The sequence below is a fragment of the Rousettus aegyptiacus genome, unplaced genomic scaffold, assembly GCF_014176215.1.
Source record: "Rousettus aegyptiacus isolate mRouAeg1 unplaced genomic scaffold, mRouAeg1.p scaffold_m13_p_2, whole genome shotgun sequence".
In the NCBI taxonomy this organism is placed as follows: Eukaryota; Metazoa; Chordata; class Mammalia; order Chiroptera; family Pteropodidae; genus Rousettus; species Rousettus aegyptiacus.
In genome coordinates this window covers 148,724,513-148,746,055 of record NW_023416295.1, presented here as the reverse complement: position 1 = coordinate 148,746,055, position 21,543 = coordinate 148,724,513, and the positions used below count along the sequence as shown (strand labels likewise).

Here is a 21,543-nt window from a genome sequence, read left to right as displayed (position 1 = left end):
ATTTAGCATTTTATACTCTTTCTAATAAATGGTAGAGCAATTGATTTAAATTTGTGATTTTAAGTTATATATATGTTTATAGATAATGTATTGACTATTAGGAGTTCTTTAGGTTTATCTAATTTGTAAGTTTAATTTATTAGATATACATTAAGTATTCAGTAAGATTTTGTTAAATCTCTTCTTTGAAGTAATATACAAAGTTAACAAAAACAATTTAAAACATCTGAAGGTGCTTAATTAGTCAAGTTTGTAAATGAGACCAAGTATTATTTAAAATTTAGAAGCTCTAGAAAACACTAAATCTTTGAACCTGTAACTTTAATTGAATAAAATTAAAATCCAAAATAAACTTCTGAACATTCTTTGCTTTATAAATAAATGCCACCATATTACCACAGTCATAAAAAAGTGTCAACAATTGAGATAATACATTTTTGACATTTTTTCTTTCTTAGAAGTAAAATGGTAGAATATTAGTAAAATATTACTATTATATAGAACAGTATTTCTCAAATATTTTGGCCATAACTCACAGTAAGAAATATATTTTCACATTGTGACAGAATATACACACATTATATATATATATATATGTATATATGTATGTGTGTGTATTTTATATATATATATATATAAAAAATACACACACATATACAATTTAACAAGAAGTTCCATGAAACAATATGCACTTTACTGAGAAAAACTTTGATAAATATACCAATAACTATAAGCTACATGAATTTCACTACTAATAGATCATAACTCACAATTTGAAATGTCACTAATCTAAACTAAGGCCAAGCATTATACCTAATAAACTATAATTTAGCAAAGATATGCACGTACTATAAATGCATATTTGTGTATTGCTTGGATAACAGTTTTAAACAGAAGCTTGCTGGTGAGTGTATAACCGTGGTATACAACAGGTTCATTTTGTGATCCATCCCAGCAATCAATTTCCAGACAACGGCATCCTTTCACAAGAGCACTAGCAAAATTTAAACAAAACAAACTGTCATTCCTGGATCATTAAAAAAATATACTTTAGTGTCAAAATATTCTAAAGACTATTTGCGATTTTAAAATAAATGCATAAATTAATCCATAATAAAGACAAGTTGTACGAAACTGAACATATTTTTCTTATTTTCTATGTGCATGGCTGGACATAGAACTAATGTGTGGAAACTGTAATTCCAACACCCCCAAGATGTTACAGCATTCAGTGCTGAATCCTGCAATTTCTACCTATTACTTATGCTTTAAGGGCAGGAACCAAAATTTCAGTCCTATAAAAAATATTTGCTATGCAGTGCACTATCAACGAATATTGAATTTATATTGGAAAAAAGAGGAGCTAGAGGGATGTAAGAAGAAAAGTAGAAGGCAGACAGAAACACAATCTTGGAAGAGAGAATCAAACGAAAAAAAGGCTGACTTATCACCAGGATCTTAGAAATGATACTTATGTACCAGGAAGAAGGTCAAAGAAGCCCCTGCCATACATGGAGATATTTTCCTATAGAAAACCAAGTCAATACTTGTTTTACAAGAAAAATATTAAATTAACCTTCTGACTCTAGGCCAGTGGTTCTCAGTCAGGACAATTTTGCCTCTTAGGAGACATCTGGCAATGTCTGAAGACATTTTTGGTTACCATAACTGGAGATGAAGGGAAGGTCTGCAACTGGCATCTAGCGAGTGGAGGCCGGAAATGCTGCTAAATATTCTACAATGCATAAAACCAGCCCCCGACAACAAAGAATTATCTAACTTGAAGTGTGAAGAATTTGAGAAACCCTTACCTGAGCCGTAATGACTTGGAGAAGGGAATGTGGCCCCAGTACCAAGTAATTCTTTCAAATAGATACACAGAGTACCAAATAGGCCATATGAGAAAATAGACTCTTTGAGGGATCATATTTAATCAACTTTCTAGGTAGATGATTCAAGTAGAATTTAGGTAGGAGTGTAACTGAGAAAAGATAAAGCAATTATGACACTGAAATCAAGGTGCTGAATTCAGGAAAAAAAAAAAGGGAGGGAGACTCTTATGTTCCCTTGGGAATAATACAGATGAAAGATAAAAGGGACCTGAAGAGGTAGGGAATTAAAAGAGAAGAGAATTGGTAAAGGTCATGTATCTTGGAGGTCTCAAAACAATGCGAAATACAGAATTAATAAATTCTTTTTTGAGGTGCTTTCAGGGCTTGTTTTTTAAGCGGACACTACTTGATCAGGCATGTAGAGATGTACTACAAGATCAGCATTCAGAGCTTTCCAGTCTACTTGTCCTGGTGTTGGAGGAATGGGCCTACAACCTTTTTCTAAGTTAATCTTGTCTGACACATTGATATTTCCATCAGCGAATAAGGTGACCACCTAATTTTAGAAACAAGTCCTAAATTGGGCTATATATGTATGAATCAAACTGGATATATTTCTCAGTTTGAGGACTTATTTGTGTATTTAGATTTTAAATTATAGAAGAAGCAATATGTTTATAAAGTTTGTTAATTGCCACAAAATAATATTTGCTTTACTCTCCTTTTAGTTGATTGTCAAGGTAAATTGTCTTGCCCTTTTTATCATACGGAATGTCAGTTTTCTTGGGTGCTAACAGAATAATCTTGAACTCTCTGCTAGGAAAACAAAAAGACAAAGAACTACCAAAAACTCAGTTGTGGAAAAAAACTTTTCATGAAGGACAACCTAAATAATGCTGATTCTTGCTACTTCTCTAGATAGTTTTAATTTCATCCTTCGATTCAGCCAACCTTTACCGAACTGCTTATTTTGACTACATGGTGTGACCCCAGCAAAAAAGATTTGAATGGATTTCTCCGTGTCATACCAACCAACCCCTTTTACTCAGGGGTAGATAATAGAAAGTTGTATCTTCTCCACTGGTGTTGCTGAGGCCACTTTCAACTATTTCACACTGAGTTTCCTTTTTCGGAATGAATAATGAAAATGTCTCTCTCACTCAGTAAAGAAATGTTCCACTTAAATAACTTTAAGAGACTTCATATGGATGAAAATAATACTATAGGACAGTTAATACTAGTTATCCTCTTTTAAAGATGAAGAAATTGAAACACAAAGGTTTTCTTTGCCATATAATAAACAAATGAGGGAAAGGAAGGAAAGGCCAGCTCCAAAAACTTAAACACGAATAGGTAAACATTACATTATACCACTTTCATGAGTAGAGAAATTAGGAAAGACTTGCATTCTAAGAGTTTATCTTCTATAAGTGGGTCAAGAAACAAAGAAATACAATTAAATTTAAATTTAAATATTCAGTTGCGTAGCATATTTTTTCTTGGGATTCAAAAATAATTGTATTTCTATATTGGTCTGTTTAAAATTTATACTTTCTCTTTTTAAAAATTTGTAAATAATAAAGTATGAATAGACATTTCTATAATGGAAGTATAGCTATGAATTGGGCTATCCTTACAGAATTCTAAGTGGATGTAGTTCTGAGTTTATGTATTCACTTAAATTTATTGGAGAAGTAATGTTTATTTGCAAATTTGGTATTATCATGGGATTATAAGATATCTTTTATATCTATGGTTTTCCTAAAGTAATATCATCCAATCACATCGCTTTTAATATCAACTATATGCTGATTACTTCCAATTCTATTTTTCCAGTCTGGATATTCCTTCCAAATCCTAGGCACATATACCCAACTTCCTATTTGACATGGCTCTTTTATAACTAAGTGGTATCTCAGACTGAATGCTGGAACCACTGACTGCTGCTTTTGCCTCACATCGAGCAATGGCCTCCTCTCTCAGGCTACACCATCTCTCTCAATCCTATCACTGCACTCTAAGTTATCAGACCAAAAATCTTGATACTCTATCCTTCAGACCTCTCTTTAAATTGCCTGGTTTTGTTGGCTCTGTCTCCTTAAAATATCACAAATTTGGCCACTTATCTCAAATGCAGCCACATAGATTCACCATCTAAATAACCATCATCACCTGGACTGCTACAGTATCAATTCCAAATCATCTAACTCCGCTCTTGCGCCATCAGTCTTTCCTCCACAGTAAAACGCACACCACATTATGATATAATCCAAAGGGAAACCCCTCCAATGGCTTCCCAATGCAAATGGAATAAAAATCCATTCTCTTTTCCATGCTATCTAAGACCCTCTTAAACTGACCCTGTTTACCTCCTCAAACTTACCTCCCTTCATCCTCCATCTACTTGTTTTAAGCCACACTTGCTGTCTTTCGTTTGAACATGCCAAGTCCTTGTCACTAGTTCTACGTATCATGCTCTTCCCTACCAGATTTTTCTGAAACTTCCTCTTTATCATCACTCAGACCAAAACTATGCCACCTCTTGATAAGTCTTTCCTTACCATTCAACTAAAGTCCCAAACTTCACCCCCCCAGTTACTTTCTATCATGTTACCCTGGTTCATCCTCTCCATACGACTTATCAGTCCCTGAAAACATCAATTTGTTTACCTGCTTATTATCTGTCTATTCCCATGAACAGATGAGGGTAGCAGCTTTGAAAATCTTGCTCACCAATGTATCCCCAGCTGACTGGCTAAAATGAAGCCTGGTATCAACAGTATAATACACTGTAGAATGCAAAATTAGAGGTGCAGCATAAATTGCTTTTAATCTAAGTAAATCATTTGACATATAAATCTCTATATATTATTATCTATAAATGCCAAATTATACAATTTATTCTACTTATGTGTTGGTTTTACTCATAGCATAGTGTCCTGATGTCTGAGAATTCATTTTAACCACATTTTTAAAAATGTAGGATGTTCTTATTAGCTAAACAAGATAAATCTTCTTCATGTGTTTCCTATAAGAAGTATTGAAATTATTCAGGAAACTTCAGAGGGCCAATAACGGAGGAGAGAAAGTCAGCAGGCATAATTAGAAGGAAATTATATGATATTAATACATAAAATAATTTACATAGCCACCCAAAGGTTGGACCTTCAAGATACACACAAGTCAAAATTACTCTTCCCTATGTGTTTGCCTAACACACATAGCCTGCTTTTACTGTGAACTATAACCTGTGAAGTTAGATACCCCCCAGGAATTTCCAAGTGTTTCAAAATGTAATGAACAAAAAAAATCAAAGTAAATACCTTACATATCCCCAAATGTCACTTGGTCCCACTAATTGGTCTGATATCAAGTATGTATTATGTGAACTTGAAATAAAATAATCATTTAATGGATGGGTCATATCTTGATAAACTTTTTCATACTCATTTTCAAACAGTTGACAGTCAGATGAACACAGGTATCTTATAAAACCTTCTACTGACATCTGGCGTGCTTCCTTAACTATAAAAAATAAGTAAAAAGAATGCAGAAATATCATTAGCCATGTAAAAACTACACCTCACTTTAAAACTTATTCAGTAGTAATGTTTCTAAAATATTCATTTAGAACTAAAATTAACACTATTTTTAATTTTTCTTTGGAAACAAAATTTTCTGTACCCTTAATTCTTCTGTTTCAGCACTGAAGTAGAAAATATATTATTTAATTATGTCTGATTTTTTATTTAATGTTTTAAAAATACACATAAGTGTACATGTCATAGATGAATGAATTTCCACAAGCTAAACATCTAGGTAACCATCAGGGTTAAAGAACAGAACATCACAGCACCACAAAAGCCTGTCTCCTGCTGACTTTTGGTCTCTCCCCACTTCCCCACCCAACTATATTCTATGATCTGACTTCTATTATTTAAAGATAAGCATAAATAAAAAATTTTGAAGTTATTTACCATTGACAGATGAGACAAGGCTAAAAAAGGATATGACAGATCATAAGCCTAAGTGGTCATTTAATTTAAACCAGACAACTATACTCAAAAGTGAAGATAAAGTAAAATTTGTAAATATCGATAAAATGTTATAGTCAATTATGCACATAGACAGTGGAGGAATTGGTAATTTTCTAATATTTTTTTCCTTTCCTACAATTGTTTCCATTTAGGTAACTTAATGTTCATATATATTTTCAATAATATAATGCATAAAATGAAAGACTGCCTAAAACTGGGTTTTTATCTTATTAATGAATATCAAGACATTTTCTTTCATTACAGTGCCATGTAACAAAATCCTCATCTTGCTTCCCATACCTAAGCTTATCTCTGAACACTTGCGAGATTATGAAAGCAGTTCAAAAAAAGAGCTAGACAATGAAATAGAAAAGAATGCCATGGTTACACAATGTAGCTTTATAATAGGTGTATGTACTTTCTATAAAACTCAAAGTAAAACTGACAATATTTTATATTATCCAGAAGTTTGACCTATCTGAAAATTTGAATTTGATAACTGAAATTAATTTTAAAAAATACTCTGTAAATAAATATTTGATAAATCTTCGAAAGGCAAGCATACCTTCTTCAATAGGCTCATATTTTTGAATGATCTCAGAAGCAAAACTTTTACTTGTGTTAAGCATATACTGTTCTTGTGTCAAAAAATCAACCAGATTTTTTTCCAAAAGAACTTTCCGGTTTTCAGAATACGTGTTGAAAATCTCAAGTATTTCTTCTCTGTGTGCAATAATTCGATAAATTGATCTAAATTCTTCTATGGTGATTCTTCCTTGCCTCAGCCTGTCATTATCCTACTAAAAAAAAGAAACAACTGATGGGCTCAATTGTGAATATAAAAAACACACAAAATGAATAAATTAGATTTGTGTAATATATATAGCAACTTATACTTGAAAGAATATGAATCTTATATTGTATTCTTATCTCAGATAAAACATATAAAACTGCATGAAATGATGCCAAAGTTGGGGAAAGGTTAGTGGATCATCACCACTTAAAACCCAGTAGCCATCGTGGATGGACCTAAAAGGTATGATGCTAGGTAAATTAAGTCAGACAAAGAAAGACACATACCATGTAATTTCACTTATAAGTGGAATCTAAAGACAAAGTAAACAAACACACACAACAGAAACAAACTCCCAGAAACAGAGAACAAATTGATGGTTGCCAGATAAGAGGGCAGTAGGGGGATAGATGAAAAGGTATTAAGAAGTGCAAATTGGCAGTTACAAAATAGTCACGGGGGTGTAAAGTATAGCTTACAGAATATAATCGGTAATATTGTAACAATTATGTATGGTGTCAAATGGGTACTAGACTTAGTGGGAGGATCACCTCATAAGTTATATAAATTTCTAACCATGGTCTGCACACCTATAACTAATATAATATTGAATGTCAACTGTAATTTTTTTTAAAACAAATTTTAATTAAAAGAAAAAAAACAGTAGCCATAGTGGGAGTGGAATAAGATATGGGAGAAGATGAGTCTTCTAGGTCGTCTTTCCATTACATGGTTTATTTTTCTATTCTGCTTTATTTCAGTGCCTTCTTAAAATCAGGCCAGACAGTATCTATTTCCATGCCACCAATATGCAGCTTGTACCATAAATGTAAAGGTACATCAAAGGCATTCAAGATCGCTGCAAACTACAAAAGGTATAGTAGTTATGTAATAACTTGAGGAAGTAGAATCCGCATAATCACTGAAGGATTGGGGGCAGGGACAAACAAGGTAGGTTCCAATAAGAAAAAGTGGATTCGCCTGGCTGTTTTGGAAAATTCATGTCTGAACTTCATGACATAAAAGATAAGAAACTGGGTTGGGTTCAGTTATTAAAAGCAAAAGAACCATTGTGAGGTTCTAAGTAAGAAAATGACTAGCAAAAGCAGAAGTTTTGTATTATTAGTTGTGCATTCCCAATTGGAAAAGTTGGAGAACTGCATGTAAGGAAATGGAGAGGATACAATCTAGGTGGGAAGTGGTGAGTAGAAATTAATGAGCAGGTGTCAGTAAATTATGAAGGAAGAAGTCAGAAGAATTCAACACGTTAAAAAATCATATCTATAAAGAATTGGGGAGAGTTAGAACTAGTAAAATTATAGTATCACAAATTAAAAAAAAAAACAGACATAGGAAGTGCACCTTAGGACATTTAATTTTAAAAAAGACTATTTATATTCTAACTTTCTCATTATATTGTAAACAGCTTGAGTACAAGAAGCATGTGTTAAAGGGCCTTATATTGTGATGAAAAGCAGATGATTTGTAGACAGAATGGAGATGACATATTCATATCGCCAAAGTACATGGGGCTTTGGTTATATGAACTAAACTCTCTGGGCTTCATAATCTTTTTCTGCAAAACGGGGATAGACAGCACTAGCTGTGTCGTCAGGTTGCTGTGAGGATTGAAGATGTACAAGAAATGGTAGCTCCAGATTTCAGTGTATCTTTATGCCTTATCTATGTCTGCTGCCCTCATATCACCCAGGCTTGGGTCTCATCTTTTGACAATTTTGTCTATGAAGTGAACCCCTAGGGTATAATAGGGGAAAAAGATGCTGGAAATGATTTCATTAGGAAAAGTTCAGTGGTCATTACCAGAGTTTTATATGAGGAATTCAAGAACCAGTCTGAGCTGGGAATGAAATATGAAGTTTTGCAGGGAAAGATACGTTTCATTTTAAACATTAAACTTGAAGTACTCTGAGTCATCCAAGCAGAAATAGCCAGTAGGCAATCGATTAGGATGGGAAAGGGGACTTGGCGTGTTTAGGGAAAAAAATGGGACAAAGATTTTGTAATCAGACATACCCAGATATGAGTTTTCAGTTATATGAGATATGACTGATATGTATGAAAAAAGGGCTGATAATAACTTCTTCAGGTATTTGTTAAGATAATGCATGCAAAAACCTAATGTAATGCTTAGAATATGGCAGATAATGAACAAATGGTATTGCTGAAAAAAACAAATAAATAAAAAAGGAGGGGGTTCCATGGAAAATAACCTCACAGAATGATCTGATAATAAATTCCTAGTGGGGAGGTCATGGTAGGTAGTCACCCCACCCCCCCACCCCCCCCCACCCCCGGCATGTAACTTCTTTACTAAAAGGCTTAAACCAGCTCTGCCCATTGTTCTTATGCATCTAGGTTAACACTTCTTTGAAATATCAAAAGTAATACCCCTTGAAGCTGGTATTAACCTTCAAGACAGCACATAACCTTGTTAACTATCCTGTAATCCAATCGCCACCTCCATGTAATGTTCCTAATGTCCCCTCCTTAATTTCAAATATATAAAGAAAAGCCGCAAAACTGTTAATTCTCTGGAGCATGTGAAATCTTGCTCCCCAGCATATATCATCAGTTTGACTCAAATAAACTCTTAAAAATTCTCTACAGGTTTGGACATTTCTTATGTCGATATTTACTTGGTACAGTCAGCAGGATTCCAAAGCAGCCCACCCAGGGCCACCCTACAGACCTGGACCTGGTGCTCAGTATAAGCGAAGACCCATTATGCCCTACCATCTCCCCATTTTGCATTGAGTAAACTTGAGTGAGTTTCTCTTGGAATTGCAGGCCTCCTTGCTAAATTTAAGTGGCAGGCCATGAATTTATTTGAGCTGTTCTTAGAAAATTCTTGAGGTAGATAAGGGTTGAGATAGCCCAAGGTAAGGGGAAAAAAAATGGGTTGCTGCTTTTAATTTGTTTTTAATTGGATTGCATACTGAGAGTCTAAACAAAATCTTTTTCTGGTTAAATAAGAGACTGGACTCTCTTTAGCTCTGAAAAAGAAAGGACACTTGCTTCCCTGACCCAAATACCAAATGGGGTGATGACAGACAGCTGTTCGGATTTTTAAATCCACAGTGGCAGAGATGGGTGCTATGAGACATCCAGTGAAGTAATGCAGCCCATCCTGGAAAAGCCAACCGAAGCCCCAGAGAGAAGGGCAAAGCACCCTGGAATGGGTGCACCCCAAAAGAGGAGCCCATCACTTGGATAGCATTGTGGTTCTGGCAGTGTGGGGTTGGTTCTTGTTGACTCTTGCTTGCATATTCTTAAGTGATTAAGAATCCTTGTGAGGTTGCCTGAGAAAGAATTTTCCTCTAGGCTGTAAAGCGGGCCTGTAGGGATGTCCAAGTCCACCACATTTTGGCTCGTCTTAAGAAGTACACATAAAGGCCAGTTTTCCCTCGAAGTTTGTTCGGACTTAACACATCTCAAAATTAATATAGGAAATTGTGCCTCCAAGGCCAACAACGCCCAGGACAACCAGCCTCCCATTAATACTAAGCAGGCCAAGATGAGGATCCTTTGATACTTCTAATCTTTTGCATGCACAATTAGAAAAAGTTGGCTATAAAATTAGGCAGAATGAATGGGAAACATTTAATTGATTTCTCGAAGCTTCAAAAGAGGATTTAGATAAATGTTGTTTAGGTATCAACTCAATTCTTTGAGGTATTAAAAATGGCTGTCCTTATTTTAAAAGGAGGAAGGTCATTTGAAACTTGATTGTCAAGTACAGATATGAATTGTAAAAGGCATCCAAAACAAAATTTGGATTTGATTGTTCTCTATTTTTGTCAGTCCGCATATGCCTATATATGTATGTTGTAAATGTGAGATAATTTTCTGCCTCTGGATGGTATTGTTAAAATTAATTTAAAGGCAAGTACTTGTAAGAACTGGATATTCTAAAATCCTCAGAAATATAAAAACTGAAATGCTTTTCAAGTTCACATGATCTAAAATTAATCCTTTGGACATTAAAGCTGACTTATGTTTGTTGGTTTAAGTAAAATAGATATGTCTATTTTACCTGGATTTTACAAAAAATAAGTCCATGTTAATAACTGATTTTTATGTCTATGAAGTATGAGGCTGAAAAATGTCTTAAGTATGTTTGCCGGTAAAAGGGTCTGTGCTTCAAGAGGTTATAAAATGTCTTCATAAATCTGCCAAGCTAAAGAATGCTAATTGCTTACTCATTTTCATTAGAAATTGAGGCTTTAAGAATTAAAATCTCAATATATGTAAGAATAACTTGGAAAATTGCAATGTATGTAGGAATAATTTGGCAGTGTTTCAGGAGGGCTCCTGGAATACCTCAAAAGATTTCAAACTGCATAGGAAGTGATGAAAATTTCCAGGGTATACGCATAGGTAAACAGTAGGTGTAAATTAAATGAATAATTGGGACCATGGGAAACCCACGACAGCCACTTAGTTCTTCCCTGCTCCCTGGATCCCCATTTTTGTTTTTACATTCCCTCATGCACCATAGTGCTGGACTTAAATTTGATGAGTAGCATTATTGAAAGGAGACAGTCTACACTTTTGCCAAGCTAAAGAAGATGTATAAGATAACTTTTAATGCCTTTTAATAGCTTATGTAAATGTTATACGAGATGCCAAACACAGAAAAATGAGATAAAAGGCAAAACTTGGATCATGATAGTTCAGAGGCTGGGAGTGATCCAGAGTGTTTTTTCACAACAAAATCCATATGACCTGTCTTCCATTTACCTGCTCTTCCCTTTTTGGGAAAAAATAGGCCTCAAGCCAGGTTCCATGATTATGAAATTGTCTCATCACCTGTGGTCAATAAGATGAGGTCCAAATTAAACTTACTAGGAATGAGCCTTCCTAGCACTGTGAGACTACACTATCTGACCAAAGGGTTGGTCATCAAGACATCCTTCAGATTGATTTATGATATAAAGGGGGAACTGTAAGTGAAAAAAAAAAAAAGGAGATGTTTTATGGAAATATCACAGGGTTATCTGATCATAAATTCCTAATGGGGCAGGTCATGGTGGGTAGTCATGCCCTAGGCATATAACTTCTTTAGTGAAGGTTTTAAGCAGCCCTGGCCATTGTTCTTGTATATCTAGGTTAACACACCTTCAGAATGCCAGACTTTATGTCAACAATACTTAAACAGCAATTAAGAGGGTAATTTAAGGCTAGCTATGTGTTTTGAAATGACACATATTTCCTATAACTTATCTTACAGACTACAAGTTAAAGAGACTGGTAAAAGCAGTAATGATTTTTCTTTTAATAAAGGGATTAATAAAACAGGGGAATTTCTGCTCAAGCCATGACTCAATTAATTTCATAAAAAGAAGTTCGGACTGTTTTTTTAGGGTTATAGCATTATTTCTTCTTTACTGAAATTTTATGATAAAATTTCCTTGTGAGGAAATAAATTCATTTCAGAATTTATGTTAGTTTCTTAGGAAATCAATAAATGTTATGCAATTTTCTATATATTTTTTGAACAATCGTAATAGATGTACCATCAACTAATTTACTGAGTACCTACTTTTTGCCAAGCCTGGTACTAAGTACATTTGCAAATATTATCTTACTTAATATTCAGGACAATCCTGCAAGACAACTATATGAGATTCCCCATTCTGCAGATAAAGCCATTTGCTCAGAGGAATCGCTGACTTGCCAAATACCACATAGGTAGGATCTAACTGAGTGAAGAATCTCCATGCCCATTGAGCTTGCAATATCCCTGAGACACTGAAAGATTTTGGTCACCAAAATAAGATCTATTATATTCATTTTTTTCTATTCTGGCTAAAAGGTATACCCATAAAGTAAAGAAAGATTACTAACAAAAGTTGAAACATGAGATATTTGAGGAGTTGAATCTTCAGCTATACAGAAAATTCATTTAGCCAACAACTTCCTTAAGTATTCTATTTAATCTACATTTTATAAATACATGGCAGTTTAGCTTAAGGTAACAAAGGATTATTTATTGGAGGGCTTAAGGGAATTATTTTAATAAGGATGGTTTATCATGGTCATCAACCTTGTTTATATATAATTTATGTTTCTAAAGTATTTGAGGTCATTTTAAAAGAGGTTTTTGAAGTATTCTAAGCAAATCTGCCTAATTTTTATAATTAACATTGTTTTCGTAGCCACTCCAAAAAAGTTTTGCTAAACAAAGTAGACCTTCAGCCCTACCATGTCTGAATAATCATAAATTTCAATTAATGAGCTATTCCTTCATTCGTTAATAACTGTTGAGCATTCTACAGGATTTTAAATATGGCATGGATTTGACTCAAGTGCATTTCAAATAGATGTCTCTATCTTGCAGATAATTCAAAGCAATCTGATAATCGCTGAATAAAATTTATATTATTACATTTGATAGAGATTTAATTACTACCTCTCCATTGTGTTGAATAAATTTTATTAAACCTGAAAGCACATAGCTGTTTTTTCCTTTAGGGGATTCCACTGGGAGAAAATTCTATTTATAAAGGTCTCTCACAAAAATTTGTGTCTTCAGATATGGTATTAAGACATGTAGTGATTAAAATTCTGAGAGTTTATTACATCTTAAGCTACTTGGATTCATAGAAACAACTCTGAAACTTTTGTCTTTTACTGCAGTCTCCTGAGAAGTACAGTTTTTCTCTCTTGAACTTCCTCTTTGTGGTTTATAAACATGGGGGTCATCTCTTGTCCAGAGAAGTGCTTGTTAAAGACAGTTCTCCATAGGTCTTGCGTTTCTGCACATTTTCTGAGCAGAGAGACCAATATCCTTTCATTAGAATTAGCTTTTCAAAGATGTTTGTGTAATAAAGAGGTTTAAACAGGAATAAACAGGTTTGTTTACTATCCATGATACTCATGATAATAAAACCCACTTGGGCAAAGGTCAGACAGGTTTACTGCTCCTAATAAAAGACCTGTGTTTCTTTTCTTTCTTTTTTTTTTTTTAGGCAAGGCAACCCTTGGTCGACCTCACAGGTTTCAAGGACCTTGTCAATTTACAATCCCTTATGTTTTTATATTTTATGCCTATAGCACCTGGCCTTCCTAGGTGGTCTCCCATCCAAGTACTAACCAGGCCTGACCCTGCTTAGCTTCCGAGATCAGATGGGATCAGGCTTGTTCAGAGTAGCATAGCCATAGTAAGATCTGGTTTCTTAAATTTGACATCCCTCTCTGGTAATGCAACCCACTGCAATGACATCACCTAGCCTCCTCACATCACACTTTGTGAACTAGGGCTTAGAGAAATGGCACCAAAATGCAGATACTCTGGCAATTACTACTTTTTTGAGTAACAAGCTGTCTTTTTTCTATAAACTGGAAGCGTTTATACCCATTAACTGTATTAGGCTAGCTGGTTAGCTTGCAGATAACACAAGCTTCCCAGTTTGTGTTAGTGGTAACAATTAACATAGATCGTGTTAGCTGCTACTCCAAAAAAAAAAAAAAAAAAAAAAACCCGAAATCTTAATCCGGGTCCCTGTCTTTCTATCTATCTGGAGTGGCAAGTCTAATAGTCCTGCCTAATTTGCCAAGAAATACGCCATCTTCTTAATGCAAAATTCAGCTAAGCACTTGGCTTTTTCTTATTCATTACCTTTTCCTCTGTCCTCTAGGAGTCCTCTAGTGACAGAACTGAGCCAACTTCCCTTTCTACTAGTTATCGTTCAAACAAAACTTCTGACATGATTTTCTACTTTGAGGTGAGTAAAATACAATTTTTCTCGAGTAACCATTTCTTCTATAAATTAATAACAACTGATCCATTTATCATTTCATCATATGTGTGTGTGTGTATATATATGTATATATATATACATATATATATATACACGCATATGATTTTAATCTAATCATGTGACCAATCCTAATCAGATATGAACATTACTATATACTCAACAGATTGTTCTAAACTGATAACCTGGTATTATTTCAAGTTTTATCCACAATTCATCTTAGCTCCTGCCTAAATTCTTTATTGATTATAAATATATTTAAGATAATTAATTGCTTTAATTCTTAGAAGATTAATTTTTCATATATTTTCTTCAAAAAGCATCCAAGGAGCTTAGCTATCAATATTTCCTATATTAGGTTAAGCCCTTCCTAGGGTGGGATAGGCAGAGGGTGGATATCATCTCACCTTAAATATATATTTCACGTGAATATAACTGCATTGAACATTTAATTTTTCAAGTAATTTATAAGTTTTTTCTAGATTAATTTTGCCACCTTTAAAGTCATCCCGAATCATCGACAAAAACCATGTATGAAGCACAAAAAAAGGAGTTAAGGAAATTCTCATAGAAAGTCATTAAGTACTTAAATGGCTTAAAAAATTCACTCCCCAGTTTATTTTTATTTTTAAAGGATAGTCTATCTTGTGCTTAAATGACAAAGTAATTCTATAGTAAATAATAATTAAAACAAAACTAAGTAGGTACGATTCTTTAGTAAAGGCATAAAAGAGCATCACACAATAAAATAATGATAAAATAAAAATAAACATTTGTGAAATAAAGTTATTACTTGATAAATACAGTCTATTGCCTAATGACATGGACCAGGGAGGCAGCTAGACTTCAAGATATCCTGTTCAGTTCTTTAACCTGAAAAGTGGTCAAATTACTAGGTAGGGAAAGCAGGGACATTCATTGAGTTCATACTACATCACTAAACACAGTTTCTGCTACTGAGTGTTCAATAAATAGTAACCGTATCTGACATAATTATTACCACTATATTAGCAAAATACCTAGCTAGCTACACACATGCCCGAAAAAAGCAACATTTCATGTACCATCCAAAAGGGTTAAAAATATCATGGTGAGTATATATTTGGTATAAAAGAGGAAAATAATCAAGTTTACTTATTACATACAGATATTCTACAAAAATTAGAACACTTCAATTTGAAAAACTGAGATTGAAAAGAATATGACAGTCTATAAAATCATGAAAAGTACTGGTAAAAATCGTTCAAAGATCCACTCAATTTCAGATTGTTAGAACTAATGAGAACCCCTTAAATTTAATGGCTATGACTATTTAATACGGTAAAGCTCATGTTCTTATAAGAAAAAGATACCAGAAGCTAGGGAAACTCAAAAACTCAGAACAGATATGAAAGGAATAAGTCTATACTTAAATGAGAGGGACGTAAGTTCAGGACTCTTCAAAAAGAATGAGAATTAAAGGGATAAATCAAGAGAAAGAGGAAAGAGGAACAGAAGACTCCGAATGGATATTTGGTCTCCATATTTTCATGACCTGACGTCCCGTTTCTCCCTCGCATAGGAGTCTCTCCCCATTAGGCGTTGGGTTCCAAATGTAATTAACTCTGCCCCTTTGCAGGAAAGGAATTTCTCGATACTCATCAGCTGCTGTCACTGCCCCTTTTCTAGAGAGAAAGCAGAGAACACACAGTGGTTTGCTGTCTTTGTTCTTTGGAGTTAGCTCACACTTAATCCCCACAGAAACAGAACATAAGATGTGGTCCCTGAACTTCACTGTCCTTGAAACTTTCTGGCTTATTGCTTATGTTTTGACCATCTCCAAACCCACAATATTTATAAATGCTGCATCTTCTGGCATTTTTCCATGAACTACCATCAAATTTCATTTTATTTTTGCTATTTTCTTTAAAGCCCTCAAACCTTTCAGCATAACATGTTTCCAGTAGGTTTGGGGCAGCTATTCTGAAAGCCTGGGCATAAGTCAATGCCATTGTGGTCCCAGAAGTGCTACAAAACCCTCTCTAGAAACTCTGGGCTGCTTCTCTAGATCCCTGCCAACATATAATGTACCCAGAGACACACTGCTTTTGAAGAAGGTTGTTCACGACGCTAAGTTCTTAAAATCTTCAAAATACGCATAACTGGTTGGCTGAACACCACACTGTCAGGTGACATTTTCTTTTGGGGGTGTGATCACCCATTGTGATATCAAAAGTTCCACAGCTCATAGAGAAAGGTTCTTTATGACTTCATCAGGAGATTCAGAGCTTGCCAGACAACCTGTTTTCATGGTTAGACATAGCAATCTTAAGCTTGAATGTTTAACATCTTGATGGGAAAGGTGACTCATGGAATGTTTTCTCATCCTTTGAACACTCTTTATTTCAGAAGCTTTGCTTCTGCTGCAACCAAACATGTCACGTAGTGTTCTGAGTAAGAAAGAGAAAGAAAGAACAATTCGCAGACTGTTAATACAGGCTCCTCCAGGGGAATTTGTAAATGCCTTTGATGATCTCTGTCTGCTTATCCGTGATGAAAAACTTATGCACCATCAAGGTGAGTGTGCAGGCCACCAACACTGCCAAAAATATTCTGTACCACTGTGCATTGATGGAAATCCAGTCCTCTTGTCTCACCACAATGTAATGGGTGACTTCCGATTTTTTGACTATCAAAGCAAACTTTCTTTCAAATTCGACCTGCTTCAAAACCAGTTAAAAGACATCCAGACTCATGGTATCATTCGGAATGAGACAGAATACCTGAGAAATGTTGTTCTGTGTGCCTTAAAACTGTATGTGAATGATCACTATCCATCAGGAAATTGCAACGTGCTGAGGAAATCTGTGAAAAATAAGGAGTTCTTGATAGCTTGCATTGAAGATCACAGCTATGAAACAGGAAATTTCTGGAATGGCCTTTGGAAATCTAAATGGATTTTCCAAATAAATCCATTTCTAACCCAAGTAACAGGGAGAATTTTTGTGCAAGCTCACTTCTTCAAGTGTGTCAACCTTCATATTAAAATCTCCAAAGACCTGAAAGAAAGCTTGGAAGTAGTTAACCAAGCTCAACTGGCTTTAAGTTTTGCAAGGCTTGTGGAAGAGCAAGAGAATAAATTTCAAGCTGCAGTCTTAGAAGAATTACAGGAGTTATCCAATGAAGCCTTGAGAAAAATTCTACGAAGAGATCTTCCAGTGACCCGCACTCTGATTGACTGGCAGAGGATACTCTCTGACCTGAATCTGGTGATGTATCCTAAATTAGGATATGTCATTTATTCAAGAAGTGTATTATGCAACTGGATAATATAAAGGATTTCTCCTGGTGATTGTCTTGACCTGATTTAGTCATGTTTCTGTGGGAGCTGCAGGGTTATTTTCCTAAAGTTGAGAAGCTACTAGAGAAACCTATAACTTGGCAAATGCAAGTTTAAATTAAAGAAAAGAGTATCAAGTAATTTTACTCAGAATATATTTATCAATAAGGTGAGAAAAGGGTGGTATAAATGTGTTTCATGGTGGTGACCATCATAAAGTCAGAGACATTTGTTAGAACCTAAAATAGCTTCACAGAATGTGGCACCCAGGAATATAGAGGTGGCCGGGGTTAAGGCTCTGTGTGTGTTTATGTGTTTAGGAATGACTTGACTTTCTTTGAACTAGAGAAGGTATGCAAATGAAAGTCGTTCTGCAAATGATACTTCACATTATTCAACTCAGTCCTATACCAACCCCAAGAGGGTGAATTTTAGTAAGTGACATTAGGGTTGGATATTCCATGCAACCAACAGATAACAAAAATCTAGTTCAGACGAAAGACTATTAGTAAACTTGGACCCACTGTCAACTCTCCCCACTCCCCCTCACCCCTACACACAGAATTTGAGATTACTAAAAATCCCAGGCTTTTCTGATAATTAACATGGTCTTTGAAAAATCAACTGGAAAAGCCTGATCTCCCGAGTGTATATTAAACCCTTGTGAAGTCATCACTATAAGAATTTATAAGTGCTTACTTTATGCCAGACTCTGTTCTAAATGATTGCATACAATTTTTCATCATTAATTTGGTACTGGTAGTAATCCAATTTTACATGAGAAGAATCTAAGATTTTCAGTTAATTCATCCAGGTACACAGCAAGTGAAAGGTATGTTTGACTCTGGCAATTACGCTCGTAACCCCTAGGGTATCACGGCTCTTCTTGGAGGCCTGTTTCATTAAGAGTTGTAAACTCTCTTGTGCAATGATTCAGTCGAGCATTCCACCCAAAGGAACTGGAACCGGTGGACTGCTTACTTTCTAGCAAAGACAAATTACCTATACCCTATCACTATTCCCAGCAATGTTACTGACTACCTGTGTTTGCTCTCAAAGGGTTCCAAGTCTACACCTCTTTAATAAGACTGCTGTGGAGTGGTAGATGGACCCCATTCCCCAGTTCTGACTTATCCAGGAAGCAAAGCATACTTTGGGTCCATGCCATTGAGAAAATGTCTCATTTTATTAATAATTGTTGGGGCAGAGAAGATTCTATGTAGGAATTTCTAAATCTCAAACCTCTCTTCCCCAACTGGTGGCTCTTAAAGAATCTCAGCAGAATTACATAGGGTGTTTCTTTAAAAATACAGCTTCCCAGTACCCACCCTCAGGTTCTTATTTAGTAAGTCAGGAAGTTACATTTTAAATGGGTTCCTAGGACCATACTTTAAGAAACATTGCCCTAACCTTAAAGTAACACATCTCTGCTTTCTATTTACTTAATCATTTCCTATAAAATTATTGCCCAATGAAGGTCATTTCTACAACTTCACTGGATTCACCATGCACAGACCAAGAATAGGCCTTTACCTATCACGCTAAAAAGTTAAGAAAAAAAACTTTCTAAAGAAAAGCAACAAGACAATTGCTTTCACTGCACTAAAATATACCCATCTGACCAAATCTTAAGCAAAAATCTGAATTGACATTATGGATACCTATGTAAGTGCTGATTTTCCAGAGCATTCCAGAATAAAACACAATGGTTTAATAACAGAGGCATTCAGCTCCCACTCTAAGAGATAAAAATAAAATATATTGGTATTCCTGGATATAAAAGTCAAATGTGCAAACCATAGAAAATGTTTAAAGTATAAAGCATTTTGGCCTATTTCCTTCCATCCAATTTTATGAAAATTGTTTTAAATATTAAGAATATACAGCATATAAAAATTTATATCCCATTTTTTAACATAACTTCCTATATCATAAATATTGTTTAATGTCATTAAAACTCCTTGAACACATAAGTTGAATTATTTGCATGATATGTTCGCAAACCAGAGCAAGATAATCATTTCTCTATTCATACGGAATTTAGATTTTTAGAATTTTATTTCTGTTACTAATTAGGCTATAGTGAGTATATCTGTGCATAAAGCTTTGCCTGCATTATAGACTATTTCCCTTAAGATAAAGTCCTTAAAATCACATATGGAAAAGATGTGAACATATTAATACTCTTAATATATATTACAAATTGCTTTATAATCCCATCAGCAGCAAAAGAGAGTGTCTAGTTTACCCGAGTAATCTTGGCAATACTGAATATCAAATTTTTTCTTTGATAGGCAACAAATCTTAAAACAATATAAAACAAATAAAAGTATTCCACTAACTTATGCTACACTATACCAAAACCATTTCCACGATGATATTACTTGGTAGTTGTTTTCTTTATATGGAGGCTGGCATAGCCAGAAAAATCTACAGTTACTATCTCCTCTCTGTACCTTTATCTCTCTCTCTCTCTCTCACACACACACACAGACACACATACACACACACACCCCTACACTATGACCACATATATACATACATATCTAGGCATATACTCACATATACACAAAATGCTGCAGATCTTGAAGACTCGGTGCAGTATTTTATTTACTATTCCAGTGTTCTCGCTCCTCAGTCCCACTCCCGACTGGAATGTAAGCTCTATCAGAATGAGGACCTTGTCTGTTCCAAGTACCTAGTCCGTTATTGTCTGATATACAGTAGATAATAAATAAATGAGTGAACATATGATCAAGGATAATAAAGATATGAAGCATGGTAGGTTTAATTGACCTTAAAGTTTTGTAAGCCATCAATACCTGCTGTCCCTTTAGAAACCATGTGTCCTGCAGATCCTCAAGGCTGGTACCATAACCCCTCATTCTAAGGCAATCGACTGTATTCTGAAGCTGCCACTGACCACCTCCAGCTGATGAAAACCTTTGTTTCTTTCCCCACTCCAAATAAAGAAAGATTTCTCCATTAAATTTAAGAAAATCAAATACTTCAAAAGTCATACGTTTCTTTCAATTTTACACGATCCTCTGCCAAAGACTTTCTGCCTTACCCCTTCTGGGAGTAGTCCAGAAGGCTATACTGACTATACCACGTTCCCTCAAGCAGGATATGTGAAGGGGCATACATACTTCACCTTGCCCCCATGTCAGGGTGAGTCCTTGCTGTTCCAGGACATGCCCCAGCCTCAGGCTTGCCTTGAGATTAAAGCAGGCTTCAGCTTTCCTGCTTTGTTTGAACCTACGGCATAGTGTATAAGACCCAACTACTCCCTTTTACATATCACACTGGTCTCATATAATCAAATAGAACTCCTGTTAGACTCTAGATATTTATGAAGTCCCCATTTAGTGAATCAATATGAAAAGTATTTGCAAGTTACTGCTGCTCAGCCAATTTTTGGCCATGTTATTGATTTATCTCACCTCTTCAATCTTCTCATTCTGATATACCTCTTAAATTCTCATCCTTTTACTTAATTTCAGCAGCTTCTCAGGATATGCTACTATTCTTAAAGAATGGTTCCTAGACTAATGTTTCCTTAATTCCAGTGAAATCGATCTCGGCTTCACATCAGTCACTGGTCTGTCGCTCCTGTTGAGCAAGCAATTTCTTCCTTATTAATTCCTATAGCTTTCATGATATGCTATCAAATTTGTACTTCATGTAAGCTCCAGGTCTTCATCATTCCTTTACTTTGTAAATGACACTGTCTCTTGTCTAAAATACATGCTTTCAGAAACAGCTCTGACAGCTTCCTTTC

At 34.9% G+C, this 21,543-nt stretch overlaps 2 protein-coding genes and 1 pseudogene across 2 annotated transcripts in view; 1 reads left to right on the top strand and 2 right to left on the bottom strand.

The window, feature by feature from the left end:
* The window catches only part of PLCZ1 (phospholipase C zeta 1), a 37,583-nt gene extending 21,344 nt beyond the window's left edge, over window positions 1–16,239 (bottom strand). Inside the window, exons 1-4 of the mRNA XM_016124112.2 lie at window positions 14,851–16,239; window positions 6,435–6,666; window positions 5,156–5,357; window positions 850–994 (exon numbers count right to left, since the gene is read on the bottom strand). Of these exons, the coding sequence (XP_015979598.2) occupies window positions 850–994; window positions 5,156–5,357; window positions 6,435–6,666; window positions 14,851–15,012 (741 nt within the window). The 5' untranslated portion in view covers window positions 15,013–16,239. The remainder of the gene's footprint in view (window positions 1–849; window positions 995–5,155; window positions 5,358–6,434; window positions 6,667–14,850) is intronic.
* On the bottom strand, window positions 13,731–13,849 carry LOC118614330 (annotated as a pseudogene).
* Window positions 16,240–16,700: 461 nt separating the features above from the next.
* CAPZA3 (capping actin protein of muscle Z-line subunit alpha 3) lies at window positions 16,701–17,772 on the top strand. Its single transcript, XM_016124111.2, has one exon. The coding sequence runs from the start codon at window positions 16,858–16,860 to the stop codon at window positions 17,755–17,757; it is 900 nt and encodes a 299-aa protein (XP_015979597.1). The 5' UTR covers window positions 16,701–16,857; the 3' UTR covers window positions 17,758–17,772.
* The last annotated feature ends 3,771 nt before the right edge of the window (window positions 17,773–21,543 follow it).